Source organism: Thunnus albacares, chromosome 15 (genome assembly GCF_914725855.1).
Source record: "Thunnus albacares chromosome 15, fThuAlb1.1, whole genome shotgun sequence".
NCBI lineage: Eukaryota > Metazoa > Chordata > Actinopteri > Scombriformes > Scombridae > Thunnus > Thunnus albacares.
The window spans coordinates 14,680,755-14,701,228 of NC_058120.1; the positions used below are offsets into that span (position 1 = coordinate 14,680,755).

Genomic DNA, 20,474 nt, shown 5'->3' on the forward strand with positions numbered 1-20,474 from the left:
CTCTGCCTTCTTCATGTGAATAAACTCATAGCTCATCAGTAAACCCAGAATTAACTGAGGCAGTTTACAACCAGCGTCGTGATATGTTAGGCTCAATGAAACCAGGTATAATGGTTACCTTGAGAATTTTTCTTTATTGTAAACAAAGACTTTGTTTAAACATGCATCACTTCTCGCCAAAATGCCTCCTGAAGGCGTAGCAAACATGTTGAGTACATTTACTACCTCATAAAACATTTCCAAAGGCTTTTTGGCTTGTCTTGAAACCTGTATTGTTTATATGAGTTTGCAATCTTCATCTTTACCTCTTTTATATTTCTCTAGAGTGCCAGCAGTAGTAAAAAAAAAAAAAAAAAAAAAAAAAAAAACCTCCACAGGGTGCCTTTAATACGTCTGTCACCTTATGATGTTATTGTTTGGTTCCCACGTGACACTTTAGAATTTTCCTGCCACAACTTGTGCAAAGCAGAACACATGCAGTATCTCCGCTTGTGCAACAGTGTGATTACAGTGACCATCACAGAATAAAGATGAGCCTTTTTTGTACCAGTATGTCACCCTGAATTCCCAGTGCAAGCTTCATTAAGCTTTACTTAATGAAGCTGAGAAGTGGAGCCCATTTCTAAAAATACACCCATGCTATTCCTGTAAGTCGCCACTTCAGACATACAGTAGAGTGGGTGAGTAATGTCTCACTATAAGGCGCATACAGTAAAATGAAGATAATGCACATAATCTAGGGGCCATTATTTGGGCCATTAAGCCTTTGTTTTGCAAGAAAATGGTTAGATTAGGACAGCTGCTGGCTTCTGAGAACAGTCAGTACAGGTGAAACGTCACAGCACAACACACATAGCACTCCAGTAAGAGCTGCTTCACATCTTATGGGAACTGTGCTTTAAATGGAGAATACATCCACAAGTTAGATCTACAGGTTAGTAAGGGATGAACAGTGGGCTGAATAAATGAAACCACTGTCTGTGTACGTCGCATAATGGAATTGCTTAGTCCATTACCGCACAGACACTAACAAAGCCAATGTACAAACTTATTGCATATGCCCACCCATCCCTCTTCTGTCCTGACCAATTATATATAAATTCATTTCCAGAGTCTACATCTAGAGACAAGAATGCTTTTAGCTGGTCTAAAGATGGCTGTGCTTCAGCATTAGATCAATAGGAAATACCTGTCCACATTTCCCAAACAATACTCAGGGGACTGTTGTCCCCATATGGTCACAATTCTGCAGTTCTGTCCCATGTGGCAGGTAAGAAAAATGTTCTTCATATAACTTTAGTACCACAGAAGTAAAATGTATTAGTCTCTGTGCCCTTGCTCTGCCTGAAAGCCTGTGTCACCTTTCATTGCACTGAATCTAAGCTCCCTTTTATTCATTTTACAGGCTGTACCTCAACTTGACAAGCACTTCAATCAGCGAAGATGCAGGGTTTTGCTTTTTGACAATAATTAAATGGGCATGTTGGGCATAAAGAATGCAGTAGGCACCATATTTAATATATAATTATTCTGCACAAACAGCAGTGAGTGTGTTTGCTGACCTGCGGTCATCTCGTCTCCTGTGGTTGAGGTCCACAGACTTTACAGCTGAACCCAAGAGAACTGGTTTGATCAGGAGTGTGAGGTTCCCCGCAGCTGGAACAGTCTCATAAAGAGCCAAATGCAAAATGCAGTGCCGGTCACTTCCTGACAAGACCGGGCTGGTCAAGTGGTACTCACATCTCCCAGAAGCCTCAGCGGCAGGGGAGGAACTTAAGAGAAGGAAGTGCCCTAGGGTAATGAAACAGAGTAGAAATTTCATGCTTGACAGTTTTATAGCAGCCTCATAACACTGTCACCCCCATTATTCATTTGATAAATGGTTCAACATAAGGAAAAATTTCAGACTTTGCATTAGAACATATCAACTACAAATTCAGAAAAGCTTTATGTAAATTCTCCCAACAGAAGTCTACAAGTTCTCTCCGAAAAATGTTTTACAAATGAAAAAAGCATGTATCCTGAAGCACTCATTTAGTTGAACCTCAGTGAGTCCCTGTATTGTTACCGTCAGAGCTTCCCACTGAGTGGTCGGTCACAGGCATCATCCCAGCCTGTGCGCCTGTGTTTTCTGGTTGCTGTGGAGACACCACTGACCAGTCACTTTGGTGGCTGTGATTTGATAAAGTCCAGAAGCAAACAGACTCAAAATCACAGGAGGTAACTGTAAGACATAAAGAAAAGACTGTTATTCAAAGATATGGACACTTTAAAAAAAAAAAAGCTGGGATAAAACACATAAAGAAATCACTATGATTGATGGAAATGTCATTTTTGTCTTGTTTACACAAAACATGAATGCTTGGAGCAGAAACAAAGGATAAAGTATACCTATGAAACTTACCTGACTTACAGCTGCCAAAGCAATGTTTATACACTCTTTACTTTCATAAATTGCCAAATTCCACATAGTATTTGCCAGCTGTTAGCTATAAAAATAGGATTTTAAAACAGGATAAATATTGAATTTTCAAAACCAAGTAGTCAAAAAAACTTTGGAGAGAACAAACAGCATCCATGACTCCCCAAAAAACGAGGCAAAACTGATTTCGAAGATGATGTTTTTAGTTTGTTTTCTTTGGGTCACGAGAAATATATCTTATGATTTCAACATCACAAGCTGTTTTTCTGAGATAACAAAACATTCAGAAAAAAGTAAATACACGAGGCCGTCCACCAGTCCTGCAAAACCCTCTAACTGTATTATTTTGACAACAAACAAAAGTTTAGAAATTTTCAACTTTTTGGATCCAGAAGTGTGATACATGTGCCAGATGCTTTTTTTCATGTGAGTGTAGTAGTCCACACTAATAATGCTTAAATAATCTGTATGATAATGCTAAATAATGTTTTAAAAAGTCCTGGACTCACTAGGGACTTCCAAGTCCTTGGTCCATGGCCTAAATTTCGTCTAAATTTAATTGAAATGTAACAGCCAAACAGGCAGACTCTTTGTTCATTTTGAGTGATTGTGTGTCTGTCTGTGTTGAACACAATGATGAACAGGATGAGAAAGAAGGAGGCGTGCGAGACATCATGTGATGGCTGGAGAGGAAACTGCCACTACGACTAATATGGCAAACAGCCATACGAATCCCTCTGGGGGATAAAAGGACAGAAATATGAGGCGCATTATTAAATCATTATTTCTTTTGAAACCCACTTTCATTTCTGTCTGTCATAAATCAACTAAAAATAAGCTTCCTTTGATCATAAATGACCCAAAAATGTGGCGGCTTTTCTTTTTCACTGCCAAATAGTTTCACTGGTGTCAGCATGCTGCTTGTGTGCTGCTTTGTTCTTTCAATTCCCCAATCTAACAACCCAGTGTTGTTACACCTCGAGCCAAACTTGTACCTGAAATTCATATTGAGCAGTTTTCCATTCCTGAAAGGTCAAGTTTCTCGTGGTGGATGATTAGCCACATAGTCGTAGTTGACCTTTAAACAGATTTCAAGTTTTTATGTGCTGTGTATGTGCACTACACACTATCACAGTTTCCCCTTTTAATTGTGTTTTCCAACCAAGCCAATCAGATCAAGCTGCGTACGTTGATGCAGGTAAACATTACCAGTGAAGATAATGATGATCATGGTAATACATATTATGTCTTTGTGTGTGTGCAGCACATCAGTAACTCTTACTTTGGCTGTCATCATCTGAGTCCAAGTGATGAGGAAACAGCTGATCTGAGAAGTTTTCCTCCAGAAATCTGTCCAGAAGAGCATGGCAGGTACTGCTAACTGAGGAGAGACAAACATAGAGAGAGAAAGAGACAGAGATTTCACTTTTTGCTCATGAAGGGAGGTCATATTTACGGTATTAAAGCTGTTGCACAATGCATTTCATGTTCCAAGGTGTTTAAGTTGTAATTGCAACTACACTGGCCTGACAGCAGAAGTAAACAATGACACCAACTGCAGATCATGGAGAATTTGCCAATCCAAACTGAGAGAATGAAAAGACATGTCCAAAGAGGTTAGGTGAACTCCAAGCTCTAAATTGCCTGCTGGCATGATTGTGAGTGTGACTGTCAGTGTAAACATGTCACCCCTGTGATAGACCGGCAGCCTGTCCAGGATTTACTCTGCCTCTTACCTAATGTGAGCTGGTATGAGCTCTAGGACCCACGACCCTGCAAATGGATAAAGTGGGTACAGATAATGGCTGGAATAGAGACAGGTTGAAATAAAAGTTTCATGACTACTTAGTTACATCAAGGTTTTGGATTGGGAAGAGGACATGTGACAATTAAAATGCTATTTTATGTTGTTGTTGTTTTTTTTTTTCTAGTAAATGATCATTGAACATTAAAACATCACACATGCATTTTCAAGGGATTTAATGGCCTATTTTCTCTTATAACATATAATATGGTTTAACAGTTCAAAATAGTTTTAAAATGAAATGAACAATAAAATAAAAATAAAATTTAAATTTAATCAGTTTTGTTGTGGGTAAACCTTTAAAAGAACAAAGTGGGGTTCTGGCACAACTTAACCTACTCGATCTGTACATGGAAACGGGAGGAAGCTACAGCAATGTTTTTACACACCAATATGTTTACTTACAGCATTTCTTGAATACATGAAACTGGATTTATTAGGCTTAATTGTCAACAAACAGAATCCTTCAAACCACCAATTACTAGTGTTATACAAAATACTCAACACGATGGAAATCCCTGCAACATGTTTACCTCATGGCACTTTATGACCAGCCTCTCAGTGCATTAGATGAGGCAATATGGAGGCAATTTACCAGCGCCGTAGTGTGGATCATTTGATGCCCTTCCTGCTAGGAGCTGCTAAGAGTTTCTTATTATTCTAAATCCTACAAATCAAGATTTGCTTTGGTGGTTTAGAAATGCACTGTTATAATCAACCTTATTATTGAAAATAATAGCACATGGGTTAATAGCAGGGCAATATGGAGGCTCAATGGTTCGACATCCAAAAACATGCTGGTCAGAATAATGTTGTCTGCAAGGGCATCATTTCCACTAGGGGCGAGGGGTGAGGGGTGGACATGTCCCCCACACTTTTAAAAATTATTTTTTGTACTTCCATTTTTTCCTGGTTCAGTTTGATTTACTCACTAAAATCTGTCTAAACAGTGTCGTCCTACTGTCCAGCTGTCATCATACAGATGACAGAAGCACTAAGTTGATAAAAATTCCTGATTAGGTCTCCTTCAGTTATCATCATGCACTCATAGCAATAAGATTTATGAGCAGCACAAGTACTTTGCGGACATCGCGCAGGGTTTTGCCTCTAAGGGTAAAGGCTAACCCTCTAATTGGTCTGGGCCAAGTGCAGCCCTCCAGGAAGGTCTGTAACAAAACAAAAACTAGTGACTAAGTCTATAGTGACTGAGTAAAAAAAATACTAACATCATGCTAACATGCTTACATGCTGTTTTTAGCAGGTGTAACGTTCACCATGATCACCATCTTAGTTTGGCGTGTTATCATGCTAACATCTGCTAATTAGTACTAAACACAAGGTGCAGCTGAGGATGATAAGAATGTAACAAATTTTGCAGGTATTTCGTCATAAACCAAAGTATTGGAAAAATGGAAATTTTGACATGATGATGTTGTTAAATGAGAAGTCAGTGGATCACTAAAGTTAATTTAAATAATCCTGATGGTTGCATGAAGGTCATGTCATGTCATGACAAACTATCCAATAGTTTTCGAGACATTTCACACAAAACCTTATGATGGTGCACCTGGAAAACATCTGGAGATCAACCAAATCAGAGGGATTCATCCTCTGGGGAATGTCTGTTCAAAACTCACAACAGTTCATCCTGTACCAAAGTGGTAGGCCAACCAACAAACTGACATTGCCATCCCTTTAGTCATCTGCTAGTATGGCTAAACAACAACAACACCAATTACAACCTCCTCTGGATGTTTATTGCGGAAAAACATCAATATTGTCTATATATCTAGTCTAGGTGTTAGAACATCAATGGAAGATGAGGCAATAAAGAGAGTAAAGAAGCAAATTATCATTAAAGGTGTAATATGCAGGATTTGTCAGTTGGTGTTTGTAAACACAGCATTCAAAGTTGGCCCCTCCTTTTTAGGAAAATCCTGCACCTTTAAGTATTAATTCAGTGAAACATGTGCATTACTAATACAACAATTTAAATAGCATTATAATTCTTTTGTTAAACTACCATTATTATGGAAACCATGACAAACAATTTAATCATAATGTGTTATTGGCTAGATTGATACGAATGTGTTATAATGCATGTTTTGCTCAGTTTTTTTTTTGAAGAACCCAAGTCTCCATGACTAAATCCAAACCTACAACCTTGGTTGGTCTTTCTCCATTAAACCATTGATAGACTGGTATACTGTCTAATGTGCACCCTGCCCGAGTCGCCTCAGTCCCCATAACTGTGAATAGAAAGTGTTATTGATATTTGATGGATGTATGAACTGCTGAGTTGATCCAGAAATAGGGTTATTGCAGACTGACCAAACACTCATCAGCCAACAAACATGGTCTTGTTTTTGAGAGAAACGTCACTGGACATGGCTGCGGACTAACACGCTGAAGGAGGATGACTAGGAGGGAGCGGACTTTACACGTGACATGACATTCAACACATTAACTAGCATGACCAGTAGACAATGAGGGAGATGATCATATCTGAGTGGGTCATCGCAACTTAACCCCTGTAATGGCCTCCCAACAGTGACATTATTGTGCTTCGATGCCTGTAAGGAAAGGTCACACAGGTCAAGCAGGACAAATCGAATTATTGTAAAGACAGTTTATTAAAAGCAGTTAGGGGGGTCATGCAGTTGAATGGCAGCTTAGCTATTCATTGGTAATTATGGAATAAAAGGAGCTATGGATAGATTCCTGAGTACGGAAACCGGAACAATTTATAGTCCAAAATGAGGGGGGATTCAGACCAAAGAAAAAACATTTTAACAGACTGTTATTAACATAAAATATCAAACATTTCTTTGGGAATCTCCCTTAAATTCAAATCAACTTCCTTCCAAAGTCTCCCACTTGTTCCCTTTTTGCCTATTACAGTTTGGATAGAGAATTAAAAAGAAAACAAGATGACACTCTCTTTCATGAAACAGATGGAATAAGCCAGCAGAGTAGCTTTGATGGTGATCCAGATCTCTGGCTGTGCTACTGTACCACGGGCTTTGTAACAGAGACTTTTTAATGCTGTCAGTTCTATAGAAAGCAAAAGCTGACTTTGAGTACTTTGTTAGGAGAAAGGCTGTATAAAGAGTCAAGGTGAGTCATGTTGCAGAAACTCAAAACATTTTTTTGGACTGAAAATGGTTGCTGGATGTAGTTCAATTTAGTTCAAGGCTCTGTAATAAAAGTTGGAACAGTGCAGCAAGATGCTCAGTGGTCGCAAAATAGCCAGGGCCTCTTTGCCACTGATAGACCTGGCCACCAGCAATATGTCTCCTCTCCTCACCATCTTCCAGCTATCTTCCATCTCATCTTTCATTTTCCCCTCACAGAATTTTAGTTCACGCCACAGTGAAATGTGTGAGAATAGAGAACATCTGGGCTTGTTTTTGTAGCTTTTTGGCAAATTTTGTTGTGAATACTGGCTGGTTGTCATGTCAAATAATACTGAAAGCTAGGCCATATGTAAAATAAAATAAAAAAAACAAACTAAAACAAACAAAACAAAACAAAAGCATTTTTGCAAGTGTTTCAGCACTTTATAATAATCACATCCTCTCTTCTTGCACCCATGAAAGACATCTGACAGCCATGCTAGCAACTCTGTGAAGCTGTACTTAGACACAGCAGTGTTTTGAGCTACTTGCTAACATGCTCACAATGACAGTGTTAAAATGCTGAAGTTTAGCATAATGTTCACCATCTTTGTTCGACATGTTACCATGCTAACACTTGGTAAGTAGCAAAAATAAAGTACAGCTTGTGGCTGGTGGGAATTAGTTGTTTATCCTTTTGGAAATTTTTCCTCTTCATTTTTGGTCTTGCAGGTATCAATGAAAAAATCTTTTTTTTTTAACCTGATGATGGCTCTAGAGGAAAAATCAGGGAGTCACCATAGGTATTATAGTTCATCTTGTGGGGAAATGTGTGAACAAATCCTGAATGTGTGAACCAAATGTAATGGCAATCAATCCCATTGAGATATTTGACTCAAATCCACAAAAGTCAACCTCATGGTGGCACTAGAGTAAAAGTCAGGGGGTTACTAATGTCAGTAGGATTAACCCTCTGGTGACCAAGAATGTACAAAATTTCATGCCAATCTATCCTATCTTTTGAGATATTTCAGTCTGGATCAAAGTGGTGGACAGACAGACACCATGGCCATTCAGAGTCATGCCACTGGCGTAAAAAGACAACTGAGATTATTGTATCATTAACATGCATTGAAATTCATGCATATTTCCTTTACAACAGGGGTGCAGCTCATCATCTTGGCAATATTTCAATGTGGCTTTTGCACCTCACAAAAGTGTAGAAATGAGTCATGTTGCAAAAAGAAATAATACATTTTTAACAAATTTGTAAGTGCAGTAGGAGGTCTAAAAGGTCCAGAATCCATCCTTGTGTACACTGAGTCATCATCTGAGAGTCAAACTTCATCTCTCTCTCCACCTACTTAACCAAGTCCTGATCCCCTTGAATCACTCATTCCCTCCCAGGTGTATCCCTGATTCCCACCACAGAGGCACAATCACAGCTGAACTGACTATAGAGAGATCAACAATCTAAAACATCCACTGACAACTTCACTGCATCAAGTATGGAGACAGATGGAGGCTTAGATGTGGATTCATTGACAAGGAAAAGAAAAACATATGGCAGTGAAACACACAGGACACAAATTATACACAACTTGCACCTACACAAACATGTACACACACACAAAAAGCTTTTTTTATAGAAACTCACATAATAAAAGTACTCACTGGCTTATATTGTAAGTAGTTTACCCTGTCCTTGTCAACATAGCTATGTGTGTCTCAGAACCCTCCGAAAAAGTCTGAGAAAGAAAAAATACATTTAAGAAGCAAAACAAGCTGAAATACAAAAGCATCACCCACAAAACGTTCACTCGATCATCCCCTCTGAGAGGAGTCTACTTGCACTGACTGACTTTACAGCATGATCAAAGCACCGCTTCAGAGGGTATTAATGTTGTGTCTGTCACTAAACCAAACCCTAAGAACAAGTTTGCAAAGCGTCAACAAGATCACTGAAACAGCTGGAGAGGATGAGGGTTTTCTTGGGAGACAGATGGCTTAATGGTGACAAAGAGATGACGTGAAAAACTGACTGTAAAATTACAGTGCTCCAATACGTCGTTGCCATTTAGCGGAGCCACTGAGGTAAGAGGAGTGCGTAGGTAGACGTTGCTCTTTTATAAGCAGTGAATCACTCACAAATTGTTTTCAGAGAAGCACATTGTAAAGAGAGACAGAGCTAGAGAGAACACCAGCCTACCAGACACATAAACAGTAACATAGAGGTTCAGTGACCCTGCCAGAGGTCACACATTACAGTAGCTAAATAGGCAACAGAGAACACAAGCTTAAAGTGCAGCACATAACAATTTCTACACAGTTAGTGTTATGGAAAGTTGATCCTCCAGGGTGGAATACTTACAGCAGCTTTGACAATATGTCCATGTATTCAAGGCAGTTAAGATCATGGTGTTTCTCCAAGTTTTCTGTCTCTTTAATGCCCCCTTCCCAATAAGTCCACTCTGTTCTGATTGGTTAGCTTCTGGAAGCTGCATCACGGCCTACTTCTGCTGGCTCCAGAGGCTTCTCATTAAAAAAATAGTACTAGGATTTCACTTCTTTTTCTCGTTCTTTACTCAATATATAAACTTCTCCAATACATTCGTACATGCTTGAGCCTGAATACGATCCAAAATATACAAGGGGACAACGCTAAAAACCTACGGAACGACCTTAGCAACAAAGAGTATGGAATGGACGCCCGTTTGTGGGCGAACAATCTGACGTCAGTTTGATGGGGAAGTAGAAGTAACTTTGCAAACGAGCATTTGCCTTTCAGCAAACATTTTTACATACATTCAACTCATGTTTTGGAACTTTGACGATGTTTAACATAGACATCCTGCATTACAACAGTGTATAAATGACAGAAAATCATATAAAGTATGTTACATCCCCTTTAAGGGTATAATTTGACATTTTTGACATTTGACACTTTGCCTTAGCGCTGCAGCCAGCGCCAGTTAGCTTAGCATGTTGTTGTTGTTGTTTAATCTATACAAAAATTGAAGTGTAAAAATGACAAGCTACGGTTTTGCACGAGTTTATGTTTTGGCTGAGAGCAGATACTTCCTTAATTAGTGACCTTTAGAGGTGCTGGTAGGCACATTTTGTTACCTTAGAACAGAGCCAGTAGCTGCTTCTTGGTTTCCAGTGTTTATGCTAAGCTAAGCTAACCAGCTGCTGGCTCCAGCTTCATACTGTATTTACAATACAGACATGGCATGCCATGTCTGCAGTTTCTGCAGTATAACAGAGTACTGCACATGTTTAAAATTAAAGGCTATGATTTACTAGGTATCTTTCGCAGAGAGAAGAAAATTAAACCCCCACTGCCACAAACTGGACACAAATTGGAGAGACTCACTGGGATTCACTGGGAAAGCAATTTCAAATAAATGTCTGTTTTTATCTTCTTTGATGAGAATGTGAGGTTGTTTCTAGGTTCTGAAACAACGCTCAAGGCTGGGTTCAATCCAATCAAATGTAGTTTCAATGTCCATTTAATGTCAGCACATCATACTTAGACACAAATCTCAGTTTTAGTGCGGTATACCAAGACCTCATCTGAGACTGTATTTCTTCTTGGTTAAAATGTTGAGGTTTTTTAAATGTTATTCTGGATACGATTTAACTCAAGATATAGGACAAAAACCCAAGTATGATTCAGTTCTTTACACTAAAAAATGAAATAAACACTGTAAAACAGAATATATTGAGTGGGTGAGTCTGGTGAACAGACAGGACTTGTTTTCAAAAGGGAATATTTTTAGAGCAATATTGCCATAAAGAACACCCCTCATTATGCTAGCTTTGCTTTTTTACACTGAACCAAACACAGTCAGCATAATGTCGCCAATGTGAGTGATTTCCAATAACATGCCGGAGCTCCAGAATCAAAGGCGTGACACGTAACACAACAGTGTCAGAGTCTAGTGTTGTCCTGCCATGCCAGCTGTCCCTTTAACACAGATGTTGATCCGGCAATGTGACCGCCTCCGCTGCTGGCTTAATGGCAGAACAACAATGCCCTCCCATTCCATGTTCGTACCATTTATAAAGAACGGTGATGCGCAACATTTCCTCCTTGAACCTGAACTTATTTACAGTGACTATAATCAATATATTTTTTAAAAACATTGTATCAAATGACAACTTGTAATATCAGAGGCATTGCTCATAGTGCTGAGCTTTACAGAGCTTTATAGTGAGTTTCAGCTTATTGTTTAGCTGTCCGGCCCACAACTTTTCTGTTTTGGTTCACTTTAAGCACACTCATTGTTTTGTTTTCTGCTGCAGCATGCAGCTGTGCACTACCTGCTCAGCACCAAACAGCAAACAGACACTAGCAACTAGCTTTAGAAGAGCATTTAGAGCCAGATAATTTCCTCTGGAGTTGGTAGAGAGCAAAAACAGAGCTAAAAGAGAGTGAATATTGGACTTACATTGGCCAGGTGGCCACAAACAAGACTATAACAAGTCGAACTATGACAAGTTTGAGAAATCAACCTTCAAAGGTCAATGTTGTGTTTCCCCAAAGTGGCTAAAAAATCAGTTAAATCAATGCTCATGGCATTACTTGATATTTTAAAACATAACATTGGTTGGAAGGCACATGGCATGGTGTCAGTGATTTACAACTTTCACCATTTTTCCCCCTGTTTATGGGGTTTTTGGGGGAGTTTTTCCTTATCCAAATCGAGGGACTAAGGATAGAGGATGTTGTATTGCTGTACTGATTGTGAAGCCCCCTGAGGCAAACTTGTGATTTGTGATATTGGGCAATACAAATAAAACTGACTTGACTTGATGACTCATCTTGGCCCTGATTTTTCCCGAGTGTCCTCTCTACCACTCCAAACCATATCCTCTCAGTACTCCAGTTTCATCACAGACTAAATTCATGCACCTACGGTAAAATGAAAGACACAAATCTACCAGAGAGCGAGCGAGTGTTAGTCACAATGCTGAGACTGACCCTGAGGAGTAATTAGTGGCATCTGGAGTCAGGGCCCAATGCTGATAAAAATGTGAGTGTACAGTCATTCAATATTCATTCAACTTCTGCTTTGTTGCAAATTTCATTAATCAATAAGTTACTGGGAATGAATAGGTTTCCAGGAACAAATGATCCACAAGCATTTTTCTCAGCTTCAACTTGTATGGTAAAACTATACAGTATGTCTTTATTGTTGCAATAATAATACAGCCTAAATCCAATTTCCTCTCTGAGATCAATAAAGTTCAAAATGATCTAATTAAATTCTTGTACATGCATACTGCAAGTTATTTGTCATAAGTGAGTTAGTTCTTACAGTATTGGATTCAGTGCAAGATGTTACAAAAAGATAAAGAAGGAAACAAGTTTGCACATACAGGCATACTTCACTAACTGCACTATCTTTTTGTTTTTGTAAAATATAGATGAATTAGTCAAATATAGTATTTGACAACCCTCCAGTCAAGTCAAGTCAAGTCAGTTTCTTTTATGTAGCCCGATATAGGCTTTACAATCTGTACACATGACACCTTCACACCCCAGAACCTCTCAACCTTGGGTGGTACATTGATATTTAACTTTTAAATGGCAAAAATAAATATATTAAAAGTAAAAGCATGTCATTATTTCCATATAATCAATTGGATTTCCATCCACACTCTTAAAAATACATACATTGTAGAAATTGCTGGGGTCATGATGATTTTATGACATGTAAATAGGGTTACAGGCAAGAAAAGGTTGAGAAATTTAAACCCTTGACTCAGATAATACACAAATTCCTCCAAAACCCTTTCATGGGAAAAGTACAGCACATTGTCTTGGTAATTCCGGTAATATCAGACACCAAATGTGCAGCTCAAAGCATGTAAGTTTTTCTTCCAGAAGGGAACAGCTTGTTTATACAGGTGTTTGATACATTACCAGTCAAAAAACCTTCCATATGAGGGAGCTTCAGGTCTAAAAACATTATGGTGATCATTACAGTTGAGGGTTTATTTTTATAATTGCAATGTGCAGCAATGTAGCATTAAACAAAACATTAAACCTAAACTCTAAACATATTATTTGTGACATTTCATATCTCTCATCTGCCCGTCACACACAGCAAAACACATCTGTGCTCTTTTCTGGGCTTAGAGGTCTGTCCAAAAGAAGCAAACACTCCTATCTTCCAAAAACCTCAGCTTCAGACGATCACACACATATTTGGAAACCATTTGTACATACCGGCATGATTCTGAACCATAAATCTACTCTCCACTCTGATTTTATGTCAGTCATGTGCAAGTTTATTAGAAAATAGGGGTATTAAATATGTACAGGCAAACTAAAAACTTTCTCAAGGCCCCCAAATGGGTCCTAATGTGTTCTGAGGTTTAAACAGGGCAAATAAAAGAACAATGTTTAGGCATCTTGGGAGCAATTTCTGACAGCTTTCATGACTACTGGAAACTGAAGCAAACCTTTGCTCATAGTTATGTTCAGTTATTTAATCATCATTGTATTATTGAACATTTAGACCATCTTCAGTAGGCTGCTGTGTGTGTATTTGTATGTACAAAACTATATGCTACCATAATTGGTAGAAGGTCAGGTGTCTTACCCAGGGATGTAGCCAGGATTTTAGAAATTCTGAGACCCAACCTCATCCAATTTTAAGTCACCAAAAGAGTATTTTTTCACATTCATTTTTATTCTTTCTACTTCCAACATGTTTAAAAACCTTCTCATCTAATTCTGGTTAAGAAATACAAAATAGCTTTACTTTACTATATGTGTTTGGCCTAGAACAGCCAAATTTAAGAATAATGAATAAAGAATGACAGAATCAGTTTAACTGACCTTTTTCTCAACCCCCAAACATCACTTAGTAACCGTAACTATGTACAGCAGATTTGTCAAACTTTGGATTTCACCACATTTTAACCTTTCCAAAACCAAAAGTACAAAGGCAAAATTGTAAGGAATGGATTGAACAGGGTCCAAAATCATTCCCTCCTTCACTCATTCACTACTCTCTGGACACTCACCAAATATCATCATTTGCCTCATCACTATCACATTGCATTGTGGGACTGTTAGCAGAGAGTAGGGTACATTTTTTTTGTTCCAGTTTGGAATTTTTGATGGCACTATATATAGTGGATATATTTACATCAAGCAACAACTACCATGGCTTGAGGCTGAAGCCAAGGAAGTACCGTGATGCTGGCTCCAAAAAATCCCTGGTTCCAATTTACTCCCATTCAAAAAGCGTCAACTTCTCTCTAGAAATATTAGGTCAATTTTTTTTCCAATGAGTCATTATGGTCTCAATCTCTACATTCAGGCCCTCTAGTAAGTGTGCTAGTGGTCATTTAGGAAATTATTGCTCTGTTAAATAGATTTTAAGACTTATAGTGGCTTTGATGTCTGCCATGTGGGCGTTGATTGACAGCTGTGATTGACTGTTGGCTTACCTGCTGCTCTCCCCGGCTCCAAGACTCGAGTCGGACTGTTGTTGCGATATTTTGATAAGTTTAAAGTTACTTGATTACGATACCTGCCCTGTTAGCACACTTTGGTTAGGTAACTTGTTAGCCCCAGTGTGCACTTCTTGGTGTTCCCAGTCAGTTATTGTTAGCTTCAGTCCAAGGTAACGGGGCGTGTTTCCAGAGTGTGGAAGGCAACAACCTGCACTCCTTATTTCTTTCTTCCTTATGTGGAAGGTCCTTGCTCCAAACAGAACAGATGGTGCTGACCATAAGCTGCAACTCTGGGCTTCAAACTGGCTCGAATGCAAACCAATGGGTAGCATCACATCTTGCTACATTCATCTTTACATACAGTCTATGATTTACACATTCAGAAATGAATGGCGAATGTTTAAGATTGTGCTCTGTGTTTGTCTACCTCTGCGTGAAATCTAAGACACACTATTTTCAAAAATGACTGTGGATTTCAAGTGGTAAATCTTCCTCCTATATTAGCTCGAATGGAAATCTTGACAGGCTTAACAACAGTAACAGGGGGCCAAGGTTTAGCTAATAGTTAACTTTTATGTAACTTCTCCTCAGGTTATTTAAACCTCAAATTAACAGAAACAAGCCAGAGGACGTGTGTCCTCAATGGGCCTTTTTCACAGCAGTTATTTTGACTCATCACAGGTGTTGCTAATAACATCAACGATAACTGTTTTATTCAAGTTTCTCATTAAGTCATGCCAGGGAGCCAGCATGCACAATAGCAGGACCCTGAAACTGAAGCGGCTAAATGGAATTCAGCCATCATTCATTTTATTATTAACACATGTGCTTTTCCTACATGTCAAACTGTCGTCTGTGTAAAAGTGCTATGATACTCACTGACTTATGGCCCATATCTAAGTACAGACTAGAATTAGATTATGTTCTGTTAAAAATGGAAAATAGAAACAGGGAATAAAAAACACCTCAAACACCTAAAAACATCTCATCTAATTGACAGAATAAAGAAATTACAAAAGTGCTGTCAGTAATTTGTAAGAAGAATATAAACATAATGCTGTATGACAAAATCCATGACAAAAAACTTTTCATTGGGAAGTATCAAAGATTTCTCATTTCTGACTGTGAAGTTCTATTTTTCCTTCTGTTCATTACCTACAAGGCTGCTCTTACACAACTTACATTTAAAACTCACATGGCCACACGAGCTGGTTAAGAAGAGTGCAGAACTTGAACATTATGAAACATAATGTCTGTAACACTTCTTTTGTATCTTATACTGTGTTCAAGTGAAGTTATGTGACAATTCTATATCTTTAAGCACTTAAGGGCTACAACAGAAATCATCTGGAAAAAAATCACATTGTTCGCTGGACCTAATTCAGCTCCTACATACAAAAAAGGTTATGAAAGTAAACTGGTAATAAATGGAGCAGCTCCCTGAAGAAACACATTAGAAAAATCAAGTTAAAGCTTCAATGACATACATCTTACTTCTCAAAACACTCCCTTGTTCTTAGACAGTGAAGACTTAAAATAGATTTGGAGAGGAGAGTCATTTTTGCAGTGATTTCAGTAGGGGATTTCTCAATGTGACAACTGAACGACATACAGCAAGAAAATTGGCCAGCAAGAAAGAAAAAATACTTGCATAAAAATTCTAAAATTTCCCATTTATGCAACTTAATAATGTGTGTCTAATAGGCATTGCATATGTCTTTAGCTACTTGAAGTGAATAAACAGCATGGAAATATCTTCTTCTCTGATTCACAGATAAATATTATACCAGTCCATTAATTCACACTGACCCACTCTGTCCATTAAGTCAGTGGTTAGGGTTAGTGGGAGGACGGGCTCCTGCTTTCCTCCTTAGGGTGGGAGCTCTTATATCAATTTAATGTATTTAATTTTTTTCATGCTAATCTGTTATTGGCCAAAACACGTAAAATGACAATCAGAGGGAGGACGTCCACCTACACCCACAACACAGACATTGCGTTGGTCTAATGACAGTTTTCAAATTTTGAACTCTCTATCACTGTATGCGGTAAAGCGATAGATAAATTCATACAGTAGCATATTAGAAAAGAAATTATAACATGAAAATTGTGAACTACTTTTAAACACATCAATAAAAAAAATACATTTTATTTAGGTCTTTTCAACAGAGTCCAAATTTCCTTATTTTGTTTTTTCTTCAGATTTATGTTAGCTACTTGTGTTAGCCAACACAACAGTTAGCTTGTTGTTGCAGCCCTGAAGGACTGTAAAGGACTGTTGTTAAGCTAACGGGAGAATGGATTTGGACTGGGCGGCATGACAGTGGCAGGATGCGACTGTGGGGAGCGGATGCAGAGCCCCGCTCTGCTGGCACGGCCTCAGGCTTCACTGCCTCAGCTGTCCGGGCTGGACTCCCGGCAGGACTACGGTGGGGTGCGGTGGCCCTATTATGTTCTTAAGGTTCTACAACAGTAGAAAGTTAACAGCATAATTTAAATGAAACAACTGGGAGAGTTAGTCTGCTGGTCATTGTTGCTAATGATATCAGACTGGTTAACCAGTAGCGATACAAACAAGATGACCAACAGCCTCAAATGCAGCGGGACGTTATGACGTGACACGTTATGAGATGACAAGAAGATGACATCAGATAACATGAGTTAGATACAGCTTCTCTCTCTCTGTCTCTTTGGTCACTATTTTCTTCTCTAGTTAAATGTCTCTCTGTGGCTGTTGTATGAATTCATTTCCTTAACAAAAATGCAGCAAAGATCATATAATGTGCTGTAGGTAGTTTTCCTGGACACTGAAGCTGTTGAAGAGTTACAGTGAGCTGTCTGGACTCACATGGAAAGAGCCTGATTCAACTGGAATTTATCCAGTTTTTAATTGAGTGGTTGTTCAGTCACCAGTTGATGTTGTGTGATTTGTGAATGAGTGTGTAGGACGTCTGGCTGCTTGCTTTTGAGAATTTCTTCAGAGTTGTTCGTGTTTAAGCTGAGCCCTATATTGAGTAATAAAGTTTTAGTAACTAGAATTAAGACTTTTTAAATACTAAAAGCAACTAGAATAACAACAGTGTTAACACTGTCAACTTTGTAGGCTATTTTTTGTATGACTATATATAGATAAGAGTGTGTAAGCCATGTATTTGATACATGTATTAATACTTTTTTGATGTGAACTTACACTTTTAGATCTGTGAATGTTTTTAGTATTAAGCACTGATCTGAACCTGTATCAGATTATAAACTTTGTGGCACTTTATATATGCCAGTATACTAAGAAAATACATAGGAAACACATGTGAATCATGTGATATGTTGTCTGTTTTTGATGAGAACATACATCTTTTGTCGAGCCAGAACAATACTATAAATCTGAAGTTAACTTTGTTTAACTTTGTTGGTAAAATGACACATCTGAACGACTCCAGGGCTAAAATGAGCACTTCTTTGTTTAGAAACAACATGTAAATGCTAAATGTCTTTAAAGAAGAAGCCTTTTCACCACTCAGGGGTTTTTGGCATATAAAATTTTCCCCCACTCGATGAAATCCAAGGAGGGAGACATAGTATGATGTGGATTGTTGTTAGATTCCATGGTACATTCAGTTTGAATATGGGTTGCTATACTTCAAAAGGTTAAGCTAAAAATTATGTTGGTGTATGGTGTTTTAAAATTTTGTTCCATGTGCCCCTTTATAACTTTGAGCACCTGCCCCTCTAAATGTCTCTGCACTGCATTTGAACATAAGAACATAACATAGCTTGAACATAAGAAAGTAGAGATAAGTAGCCAACTAGTGTAAAATAACATGACGCCATGGGTTCATTTTCCTCCTGTCCTCTCCAATTTTTTGAGTCACCAGCCGCCACTGATCCAGACACACTTCTGAAGACCCATTCATGTGCAGTGAATCAGGCTTTTGGTATTTCCAGAAGAATTAAGTCCCATAACTCAATTTATGTTTTAATTGGTTACAGCTTGGCTTCAGTTAGCTGGTTTACGGTACCGGTATGCAGTTCTTCTCAGACGTTCCTTTTTCAACAAAAACACCCCGTGTGCTTTCTCCCTTTCTCTGACAAGCAGATATGGATATGAAGATTAAAGGCAGTGTAACATAGGCTAATAAGCATTTTAATTCAAGGTGACTTGCAGCAAGATAGCTGACATGGAGGCAGAACATGTGATTTTGATGAGTTGCATCGACTAAAAGCTTGGAGTGATGGTGAAGAGCTTTCATTCCATTAATGTGATGTGTTTTAGCAATGCATTCTTCATCATTTGTATGATGTGTATCATGAAACAGCACATGTCTGTAAATGTCAAGCTCTGGAGGATCAAAGCTTTTCTAGATTGATAGATAGAGAGATGGATGGATAGATGGATAGATAGATAGATACTTTATTGATCCCAAAGGAAATTTAGGCATCCACTAGCTTATCTAGCCACCAGAACTGCTACAGAGAGCTGTCACTAATATGTGCCAATAGAAGTAGTGCACATGCAAGGTGATTAATAGTGCAAGAATAATAATTACTGTAGAAATTGGAGATAAATATATAAACAAATACAAATACAGGTTAGGGCTCTCATAGCCAGTAACTGTCAGTCCAGCAGCCTAATGACTGAAAGCAGGTGAGTGTGGGTAGCAACGGAGAAGCAGCATCACATTAATTAATAGTCAATTAATCCATTGACTGGGAGGAGTTGAATGGCTGTATGTCCCAGGGGACAAAAGATTTCCTCAGTCTGTCTGTTGAGCAGGACTGAGACAGCAGTCTGCCACTGGAAAAGCCCCACTTCACCAGCCCTCAGTCCTTGGTGCTTTTGCCAAAAGTAATAAATATAAGAAGGACAGTCTGAGATGGCTGCAATGCACGTTGGCTGTGTCTAGATATCTCGCAAAGGATATGATGTCTTTTCACACTGTGGAAAAGGAGTCTTTCAAGGAGTTGCTCAAAACTTTTGATAAGATCTCTACAATAAAGTCAGGGCTGATATAAATGAAGAGCTGGAGGCAGCAGACTGTTGTTGTTGTTGCGCTGACTACAGACATGTGGTCAACTACCAATGTGGTCCACTATGAGTGTTACAGCACACTATGTCACTGAAAGTTGGGAACTGCGAGTGAAATGTCTAGAAACGACACATGTTCCCGATGACCACACAGCTGTGGTGCTAGCTGAAGAACTGCAAGAGTGGGCTCAAGAATGGGGGATCATGGAGAAAAAGGTGTCTTGTGTCAACACAGATAATGGAGCCAACATTGCTAATGCCATCAGGAACCTTGATTAGCCAAGGCTTAATTGTTTTGGACATAACCTTAACGTGGCTGTGAAAAATGCCATTAAGAAAGAGAAAGCAAACACTGATCGAGCCTTTGGTGTATGCCGATCTGTCAATGGAGCATTTGCGCATAGTTGGCAGAGGCGACTCCGAGGACCTTGACCTTCTACTACATTCCCTGATAACGGTAAACCCATGCCAGGTCTATAGAGCTCAGAAATAATACTAATAAAGCACATTTGTTCCACCTAATTGGTCTTATTTAAACATAGGTTTTCAGCTTGCATCAACCGTCATCATAGCCTAAAAACTACACTGAAAAGCAAGCAACAAACCAGCAAATAATGTCTGTAGTTGGGCCAA

The 20,474-nt window shown here is 38.7% G+C and overlaps 1 protein-coding gene across 1 annotated transcript in view; it reads right to left on the reverse strand.

Annotated features, from left to right (window-relative positions):
* The window catches only part of ltk (leukocyte receptor tyrosine kinase), a 63,472-nt gene that overhangs the window by 31,771 nt on the left and 11,227 nt on the right, over positions 1-20,474 (reverse strand). The window contains exons 2-4 of the mRNA XM_044375252.1: positions 3,705-3,803; positions 2,069-2,224; positions 1,563-1,791 (exon numbers count right to left, since the gene is read on the reverse strand). Coding sequence (XP_044231187.1) covers positions 1,563-1,791; positions 2,069-2,224; positions 3,705-3,803 — 484 coding nt within the window. The remainder of the gene's footprint in view (positions 1-1,562; positions 1,792-2,068; positions 2,225-3,704; positions 3,804-20,474) is intronic.